This window comes from Camelina sativa, chromosome 16, assembly GCF_000633955.1.
Source record: "Camelina sativa cultivar DH55 chromosome 16, Cs, whole genome shotgun sequence".
Lineage (NCBI taxonomy): Eukaryota > Viridiplantae > Streptophyta > Magnoliopsida > Brassicales > Brassicaceae > Camelina > Camelina sativa.
The window spans coordinates 20,456,866-20,466,481 of NC_025700.1; the positions used below are offsets into that span (position 1 = coordinate 20,456,866).

At 36.2% G+C, this 9,616-nt stretch overlaps 2 protein-coding genes across 4 annotated transcripts in view; one reads left to right on the forward strand and one right to left on the reverse strand.

The window, feature by feature from the left end:
- LOC104751475 (rac-like GTP-binding protein ARAC5) lies at positions 1,035-2,960 on the forward strand. Its single transcript, XM_010473423.2, has 7 exons — positions 1,035-1,398; positions 1,692-1,779; positions 1,869-1,978; positions 2,068-2,131; positions 2,215-2,279; positions 2,365-2,430; positions 2,529-2,960. The coding sequence occupies exons 1-7, from the start codon at positions 1,300-1,302 to the stop codon at positions 2,625-2,627; spliced, it is 591 nt and encodes a 196-aa protein (XP_010471725.1). The 5' UTR covers positions 1,035-1,299; the 3' UTR covers positions 2,628-2,960.
- Positions 3,056-9,616, reverse strand: part of LOC104751476 (vacuolar protein sorting-associated protein 35B) — a 7,363-nt gene continuing 802 nt past the window's right edge. The window contains exons 3-23 of one of the 3 annotated variants that reach the window (XM_010473424.2): positions 9,473-9,596; positions 9,046-9,231; positions 8,862-8,949; positions 8,623-8,679; positions 8,448-8,537; positions 8,232-8,354; positions 7,754-7,828; positions 7,608-7,667; positions 7,003-7,080; positions 6,260-6,298; positions 5,855-6,094; positions 5,712-5,777; positions 5,505-5,594; positions 5,013-5,102; positions 4,819-4,908; positions 4,479-4,547; positions 4,209-4,289; positions 4,001-4,108; positions 3,813-3,916; positions 3,602-3,715; positions 3,056-3,505 (exon numbers count right to left, since the gene is read on the reverse strand). In XM_010473424.2, coding sequence (XP_010471726.1) covers positions 3,295-3,505; positions 3,602-3,715; positions 3,813-3,916; positions 4,001-4,108; positions 4,209-4,289; positions 4,479-4,547; positions 4,819-4,908; positions 5,013-5,102; positions 5,505-5,594; positions 5,712-5,777; positions 5,855-6,094; positions 6,260-6,298; positions 7,003-7,080; positions 7,608-7,667; positions 7,754-7,828; positions 8,232-8,354; positions 8,448-8,537; positions 8,623-8,679; positions 8,862-8,949; positions 9,046-9,231; positions 9,473-9,596 — 2,183 coding nt within the window. In that variant the 3' untranslated portion in view covers positions 3,056-3,294. Of the gene's footprint in view, positions 3,506-3,601; positions 3,716-3,812; positions 3,917-4,000; positions 4,109-4,208; positions 4,290-4,478; positions 4,548-4,818; positions 4,909-5,012; positions 5,103-5,504; positions 5,595-5,711; positions 5,778-5,854; positions 6,095-6,259; positions 6,299-6,415; positions 6,482-6,558; positions 6,799-6,963; positions 7,081-7,607; positions 7,668-7,753; positions 7,829-8,231; positions 8,355-8,447; positions 8,538-8,622; positions 8,680-8,861; positions 8,950-9,045; positions 9,232-9,472; positions 9,597-9,616 lie in introns of all 3 variants that reach the window. The other 2 variants (XM_010473427.2, XM_010473425.2) reach the window with 2 other exon arrangements.

Sequence of the window (9,616 nt, forward strand, 5' to 3'; positions counted from 1 at the left end):
GCAAACTAAGTTAAACTCGTATACAAGAATAATAAGAGTCTGAAATTTTATTTGTTGTAAGAATTATAATGAATGGGTAAAAAGTGGTTTTGGTGAAGAGTAGGTAGAAGCGTAGAGCTAACTCTAACCCCCTTATTACTTTAGTATCATATATGATTGCTTATTAGATCAGTAAATATAACTGCTGAAAACTTTTGATTCGTCCATCTATTGTTCGAAGAAAATGTGATAATGCGACTGTATAATTTGGATAAATAAAATGTGGGACAGTTCATGATGTGTCACATGCTCATTGGTAGGTTGAATGAGAGAGTTGAGCACGTTCTTGTAAGATTTTTGCGATTCTTATATATATGTCGTAAAGATGAAGAAAACTCATTAGATTACAAAGTAGTATATATAACCAAAACAAAAAAGCACTCTTGACAAAAACAAAACTACATAATAAAATATGAAAGAGATTTGACAATAAAAGGAATGAAATGGTGCCGTAACACTAAGTAGCACGTTCTTGACGAGAGTCGTCTCAATCCAATGATTAGTTTTAATTTCATGCCTCCCCATAGTTTGGTCGACTATGCTTTACTCTTAATTTTGTTTGTTTTAATATAGAAATCTTTTTTTATTTGCTGTCTTCTTCTTACAATAATTTTTTATTTAGATGATCAAATTAGAAAACTTTTTTCTTTTTTTGGTTAAAAATTAAATAGCATAAAACCCATGTTTATTAGTGAATGAGGTTTTTTTTGTTGTTGTTGTTTGGCTATCTAAGAAAAAAATAATAATCATAATGTTTATATAATAAAGAAAAAATACACATTACAAAACGGAAAATTTATCATATTGCATTCAAAATTCAAAATTAAAGTGCAAAAAAATTATTACTAGTATATATTTTAAAGTGGGGTGAGTGTAAATGATAAGGTGTTGTTTGGTGTAGCATTAGCTGGCATGAGGTTGTATGAAAAGCTCATCTCAAAGTCACACCAACGGCCCAAAAACAAAAAGACCAGAAAAAAATAAATAAAGAAACAAAAAATTTAAAGCAAATATTTTTTTTCTTTTTCTCATTCTTCTTCTGCCATTATCTCTCTCTCTCTCTCATCGATTTCAATTTGCTACTTTTGAATTTTGTGCTCGTGTTGTGTGGGATTGGAGAGTTCGGATTTAGGGTTTTTCTTTGAGTAAAGGTTGTGTCTTGTGTGGTTCTTGGGAATGGCTGGGATTTGAAGAAACAAAAAAAGAAAGTGTATTTTTTTTTCTTTCTTAAAAAGAGAGTTTGTGAATTTGCGTGGTGAGATGAGTGCTTCGAGGTTTATAAAGTGTGTCACCGTCGGTGATGGTGCAGTCGGGAAAACATGTATGCTGATCTCTTACACAAGCAACACTTTCCCTACGGTAAAGTTTTGTCCTTTTTGGTTATCAATATTGATCTTGAAGCTTCTTTTGAGAATGGGATTTTTTGAAGATTATTCATATGTTGTTCTTGAATGCGATTAGCTGGTAAAACTTGTCAAAAAAAAATCAAATCTTGACATTTTCTTTAGAACTTTTTATGATGCTTCTATGGATTTACATTTAGGGATCATCAATCTTGTTCTTTTGTTTGTGTGTTAATGATTTATTTTGTATAGAGTTTTGAGAAACTTGTATTAGTTTAACCAACTCCATGACTTGTTATTGACTATCAGGACTATGTTCCAACTGTTTTCGACAACTTCAGTGCTAATGTGGTTGTAGATGGGAACACAGTGAATCTTGGATTGTGGGATACAGCCGGTATATACTCCTTTTGAAACACCATCAAATTCTGGTTTTCTTGTTTTTTGTGGTAATTTTTTTTTTGACTAATTCTTGGGTTTGTGCAGGTCAAGAAGACTATAACAGGTTAAGACCATTGAGTTACCGTGGTGCAGATGTCTTCATTCTTGCATTCTCGCTTATTAGCAAGGCTAGTTATGAGAACGTAGCCAAGAAGGTTTGGCTTTTTTTCATTTGATCTGACTTCATTTATTTGATAATAATAACCTTTGCTGAGCTCATTTTGAATTTTTTGCTTTATCTCAGTGGATTCCTGAGCTCAGGCATTATGCCCCTGGTGTTCCTATTATCCTTGTTGGAACAAAACTCGGTATCAACTCATGTTCTTGTTTAAAACACTTTCCTGATAAATAAGAAAGAGATGATAAATAGTTCAAATTTGGGAATTTGCAGATCTTCGAGATGACAAGCAGTTCTTCATAGACCATCCTGGTGCAGTGCCAATTACTACAAACCAGGTAGATAACTCCACAATCCAAAATTCTTGAAAACAGTAGTTTTTTTTTTGTGTAGCGAGTTCTTGATCTTTAGTTGTCTGTTTAGGGAGAAGAACTAAAGAAACTGATAGGATCGCCAATCTACATTGAATGTAGTTCAAAGACGCAGCAGGTATATACTACACACATAAATCATATATCATATGTCTCTTTTTGTTTGGGTTTTGTTTTGTCAGAGAGTGTGAATATGTTGGGTCTTTGGTTTTTCAGAATGTGAAAGCAGTCTTTGACGCAGCGATAAAAGTGGTGCTTCAGCCACCGAAACAGAAGAAGAAGAAAAAGAACAAGAACCGTTGCGTGTTCTTGTGATCATCTTTTTAAATATAAAAAGATTTAGGTAACAAATGAAGTTGAAGAAAGAAAAAAAAAAGCACCAGCATCAAAAATGCAGCAACATTGTATAGTTGTTGAATCCGACTTGTTTCGATCTTTACACACTTTTTCTTTTTGCTGGTGAATCTAATGTGTGAAGTGAGGGCCAAGGAGATGAGTTCTTGGTGTGTTGTTGTTGTATTGCTGTTATGTAGACTAATCTCTTAAATACTTTCTTTTCTTGTCTTTGTTTTTTGCTGTTGGGATCCATTTTGTATCTTCTTTAACAGATGAATGTTATTTATTTTATAGTGACTCCTTTTATGCTCAGCATCTCTTTCTTATGTTGATCTTATTATGGTTTTGTCTGGTCTTCGTATGCAAATCATATTCAAACAACTAAAAACGTATGGTGATGTATACAATAGAAACAACGTTGAATTGAGGCATTGATTCAAAGAATGGTTTACAGAAACGAGGATTCTATACACAGGTGAGTACTAGGAACAAAGAAAATAAAAATTACAAAGGCCATCTCCATTTTTTTCATGGACTGAAAAGAAAACAAGCATGTGTACATACATTCCTTTCAGTGTTTTCACAATTTTTTCGAAAATTACATAAAAATTCCTCTCGGGATTTGACGAGGACTGTGTGATATAAGTCACAACTTGATGGAGTCATATTTCTCACCCATCACACCACCTTTCTGTTTTTGAAACCTTATGTAACGCAATGTGCTTGAAAAGAAGGGATCTGAGTGGATTGTTGTGTTACCGTTGTCGCTTAGCATCTCGGTGTTGATTAACTCTATGAGGCTTTGTATATCCGATGGAGTGATATGTGGATTCCCTTTCTCAAAGAAGTAAATGTACCTGTTGTATATGAAAACCCATTATTAGTATTGAGATGTTGCTTTGTGTATGAATCAATGTCAGATGTTTTGTTTTTAATTGGTTCAGTATACTGACTTGTTCAAGATTTCTACAAACAGCGTGACTGGTCCGCTGCTACCTCTGGTTGCATTAACCATTTGTTGAGCCGCGTTAGCTATCCTCAGTGCACGTCTTAAACACAGAAGAACTCTGCAGAATAATATCGAGAATCAATTAGTTGTGGAGATAAGAAGATCACTGACTTTAAAAGTATTATTGAGAGTTATGAAAGAAGAAAAGCACTTACCTTTCTCCATCTTTAATTCCCTCTGGATCATCGACCCAAAAGAGGTGAGAGCATGCATATACCGCTCGACATTGATCAGGCTTCTTTAAAAGCCTTGCTGAGTACTGGTCACAAAGAAAATTCAACTTACAGTTTGGACAATAACTGAAAAGAAAGCTTATGGGAAGGCATTCGACATAAATATCTACCCCGGTTGCTTTATGTGTCAAGGTGTCTCTGTTTTCAACACCAAAAACATTGATCCTTTGCAAGGTTCCTACGATCAGATGAATCGCAGTTACCTGTGCCTTTGAGTCCTATACAACGCAGCACAAGAAAAATGAGAGTATAAAGGTTTTGGAGAGACTTCGAGTTATCTTTGTGTACAGTTCACAAATAAAAGAATAAAGAAATTACCGCGATTTCTTCCTCGTATAATATAAATGCTTGGGTAAAAAACTCATAAGCAACAGGCTCAAGATCACAATCACTTGCAGCCTGATCATTAATCCAAAATGAGACAAAATATTGAGAATGCTATGTCAGATTACACCTTGCCTACTGGTGAACTATGATCATATGAACAACAAATTACTGGATCCCCTACATATTATAAAAATGGCTATGAAATCGTAACTACATTTGTTCAAAGGTTTTCCAGATTTTCTTGGTTACCCTATATCTTACCTCAGCGCATTGGAGGTAGAGCCTTAGAGCCAGTTCAGGACATGGAACTGAGGAAAGAGCTTCGATTGTCTGAATAAAGCACATGTTAAATGGATTACACAAGATATTGAAGATATTGAAAAAATGCATCAGTTTTGATTGGTACTTGAACTATTTAATATGTCAAATACACAGTAGAGTGCTTCAAGTTCAACACTTTAGAAATGGTTTATGAAAGAGATAATATGAATTTATCAAAGTTTCAATTCAGCTAAACGATTCAAAAGAATATCATCTAACTTATGAAGTAATAACACATGTTTCTCTGTTATATGAAAAGAAAAAACGAAAGCTCACAAACCTGGTTGAGAATTTGAAAAATCTTTCTTAGGGTTGCTGGAACATCTTCTCCTGCTATATTTCCACCCTGGGCTTCTAGCTGCCTGACCAGCTGTGACAGAAACATTTAAGCAACTCTTCAAGTCAACCACTTGTCTTAAAGCAGAATATATATCCACAACTATAAGCATATTATAGGGAACATAAGAGCTATACCCTAACTGCAGAAAAAACAAGCGGGGGAACGGTAAAAGGCAAGCGTTGAGGTCCTCCTGTCATAAGATGCTTTCTCACAACATATATGATCTGCATAGCAGTTAAATACCTGGTTAAGATATTCGTTTGCTCATAAGTTAGGGTTAACAATCTAAAAAGAAACCATGGCCTCATAGCCCTTGTTTTATCTATTGACTTCTGCAAAACGAACGCCAATGGGCCTGAAACCAGTTTACAGGTCAATATAGAAATGCAGGGCCGCTTCAGAGTAGTGGAGCATGGGGACAGTAGGATGTTCTGGGTGAGTGCAGCAACAGAAAAAGATGTACACTTCCAAGGAACAATTAAGTAAAAACCATGTTGAGGTTAACCGAACAAGTAGCTTTAACAATTCCATACATATCAAACAAAATCATGGGCAGACAACAGGTCCAGGAGCAAAATGCATATAACTATTGAACCCCAAAGATTAGTAAATTTATGATGTCTAACCTTTAGCATCTCCTCTGGTTCTTCATTATCAAGCATATGTATGAGACGGGCTACTGAATTTTGTTCCTCTTGGAAATCCTCCTCGTCAAGCTAAAAAAAACACAGAAAATCCATCAGAACCAAGGTGTTAATTTAGAGCTGATAGGAGTTGCTTATTGCAAACCACATGGAGAAAAAAAAAAAAGAAGAAGGGGTTAGTGACAGCACCTCCTCCACGTTGGTTCCATCCAAATCTTTTATAAGTCCTTTAATCAATTCAAACAGCACCTCAACCTAGAGAACACAGAATTAGCATATTATCACAGTAGAAATATTTACATCTTTAAATGAAGAGAGCAAGAAGTATATACCTTATCAGCAGTTGATATACATGTATCATTTTTCATTATACTTTGAATAATAAGCATTGCCATTACTTTGTTCGTTCCATCATCAAGATGATCCATGACACGCGGATAATTTGACAATGTAAGAGCTGTAACTATGTCACTGTATTTTTCTAAAGGAGCACTCAGAAGTGCAACAACTTGTTTCATTGCACGGGAGTCCTCCAGCTTGGGCACACTGGAAAGCTTAACTACACATGCACCCTACAAAGATTCCGGATCAAGAGTTAGTTTAACACCGGTGCTACACCGGATTCAAGTAATCATGAAACTTTAAATAATGCATTTACACCATTCACAATGAAACCAATCTGGTTCTAAAAAAAAAACTAAAAATTAGGAACATATGGCCACGAAAGGATACCATACCAATACTTGATCCACATAGTCAAGCCGATCAGGATGAACCCGGAGAGTAAAAGTCAGAAGAGAGACAAANAAGGTGTTAATTTAGAGCTGATAGGAGTTGCTTATTGCAAACCACATGGAGAAAAAAAAAAAAAAAGAAGGGGTTAGTGACAGCACCTCCTCCACGTTGGTTCCATCCAAATCTTTTATAAGTCCTTTAATCAATTCAAACAGCACCTCAACCTAGAGAACACAGAATTAGCATATTATCACAGTAGAAATATTTACATCTTTAAATGAAGAGAGCAAGAAGTATATACCTTATCAGCAGTTGATATACATGAATCATTTTTCATTATACTTTGAATAATAAGCATTGCCATTACTTTGTTCGTTCCATCATCAAGATGATCCATGACACGCGGATAATTTGACAATGTAAGAGCTGTAACTATGTCACTGTATTTTTCTAAAGGAGCACTCAGAAGTGCAACAACTTGTTTCATTGCACGGGAGTCCTCCAGCTTGGGCACGCTGGAAAGCTTAACTACACATGCACCCTACAAAGATTCCGGATCAAGAGTTAGTTTAACACCGGTGCTACACCGGATTCAAGTAATCATGAAACTTTAAATAATGCATTTACACCATTCACAATGAAACCAATCTGGTTTTAAAAAAAAAACTAAAAATTAGGAACATATGGCCACGAAAGGATACCATACCAATACTTGATCCACATAGTCAAGCCGATCAGGATGAACCCGGAGAGTAAAAGTCAGAAGAGAGACAAACAGAGTCATAGCTCCAACAATAGGCATCTCAAGCTGTGTATCTATCACCTGCAGCCCACACCAAGTCCATACGTCATATGGATATATTTCAAGAAAAACAAAGCATCATATGCAGTGAGGGCTGGAAAAAGCAAAGACCCAAAGCCTTAAGTATACTGACCTACAGAATGTACAAATATGAATTGAGGCAATTGGATGCATCATCTAGCAATTTTCTAGCTTGATTTTTAAAAGGTTTTTTTATATTTTAAGTTCTGCAGAAGTTTACATGCGCTCCTCTTCGAAATGCTGAACTCTAAAATCTAACAACTAGAGGACAGCAATTTTCAGACTAAAGTGGCCTATTTTCCATCCTATGTCAACGAAGTAACAGATTTGACAATGCTTAACAAAAGATTTGATAAAGAGAATATGAGCGAAAATTGGAAAATAGCATGACAAACTGAAATCAAGCTGACTACATCTCATTGTACGGAGGACCTACATAGTACTATTCTAAGAGCCGTTATGATTCAAGTATCCAATAGCCAAAAGAAATTTACATTCATAATAGATTTATCTTTAATGGAGCCCACCTTTCCAATTGCATTGCTCAATTTAGCAAAAGCTTCCACTTGCAAAAATTCGTGTAACACCTGCCCAGGATTTTGGAATAAGAAGACATATATCTAACATTGAACAAAAATAAAAAGGAACGAATGATAGCTCGACAGGCATTTACATCAGGACTTGAGGCAGCATAGTTTGACAACCGGTCCATTAGTTGTGTTAACACTATCTTGGTGTCAACAGTTGGCTGAAAAATGATCTCTTAAGGTCAGAGAGGAAGGAAAAAGGTCAAAGAATTCAAGTGAGAAAAGTGCAGAGAGTGGATTCAAAACAAAAATGCTCTTTGTTGAGGATTCCCTGCTTAGAGTCTCTGTCAAAGTGTAAGAGATCAGGGGCCTCCTTCAAAAACATCTAACTGGTAAAGTGGTAAGCCAAAGCCCTAGTCACCAAGAAATAAACAAAAGAATAACCGACATACTAGCAAACAACTAACATAGTGATTGGCAAAACAGACAATTCAGATAGACCCTTTCATGAGATAATGGCAGCATAAGAAGAATTAATCAGAAAGCACCAAACAAAGCATTTAGATAACTAGAATTGCATTGGATAGTAGGAAATAGAAAAATCTCGATTGCTAGCCTACCCACCATCAGTTGGGTACAAGCAGCCAATAAGGCCTCAAGAGTCTGCAAATGGTACTCATCAGGAAAGACTTGAATTATGCACTCCATCAGATAATACTGAGCCAGCTTATCTTTACAGTTGACGACCTGTTCAAGGTTCAGATTTAGCAGATTATACAGTAACTGAAACTCATCTACAAAAAAGGAACTGGTAGTAGATGCAAAAAAGAGCTGCTGAACCTGCTCTAAGACCCTAGGAAGAACAGTCTCTTTGTACATCTCAAGGTCAACACCTTCGATCTGTCCTAGAACATGCAGATTTTTTCCAACCTGAGAGGAAACCATTAAATACAACTTAGTGGGCAGTGACATAAGTAAAATAGGAAATTCAGTCAAGTAGTGGTAATGATAGTACAAGGTCACGAAGTTCATTCCTCTCTTTCTCCTGCTTTTCTCGAACAGTACCTGGTCCCTGCAGTCCAAGGAACACCTCAGCTCAGGTTCACCAATATCAATGATTCACAAGCACCACACAACCTGCATGACCAAAAGCCTGCTCTTCATCGTTCATTTATGCTTCAGTCAGAGGCATGCAAGTGCAGAGGTGCTATGCGTATCCATAAACCATCAACTCTTCAAAGATCGGAAAATCACCTGATGCTGTATCCGAACCCAGAGCTTATTCATCTCAGTAAAATTTTGTAGCACAAATTCCACTGCATCCATCACAGTATTAGCATCTCTACAGGAAGGTTGAAAGGAGAAGAGTAAACAAATATGCTAAGCAACCAAATCTTTTGGGAAAAGAAGAGAGAACAAAAACATAATTACGACCCACCCTTCGTAGTCTGAGCCAATCTCAGGTAATTTATCCCTGCTCACTTGAGCAAGATAACTCCTCAAAAAGAGCCCACGAATGGGATGTTGAACACCACGACACATTTCCACAAGATCCTTAAGAACATCCTTAGAAGGAGCCTGCTTGCTTTTGATATAAACAGACCCTACCGTACATAACAGATACCTGATAGACCAACATCATAGTGTTTCAATTACAAGCAATGCAGCATAAGAGAACCATTAAGTGGCTGTCTCTAAGAGGATGGTGGAAAAAACAAATAATCTCATTCTGCGCCTAGCTGCCTTAGATAGATGAATAGGAAATCGCCATTTTCAAGTCAAATCTCACAAAATCCAATCCAATCTATAGCTTATATAACTGAGACTATCAGATCAAGAGAAAACAAAAGCCATCATCTGCTTACATCCTGGGCAATATGTTGCCGGCATGTTGAACAAGCTCATACAAATCAACTACGGGTAATCCATGCCTACTCTCATCTTTAAAGAAAATCTCCAGCTGCCTCAATTGATCGAAAGCTCGCATATCTAAAAATATTCCGAAATCA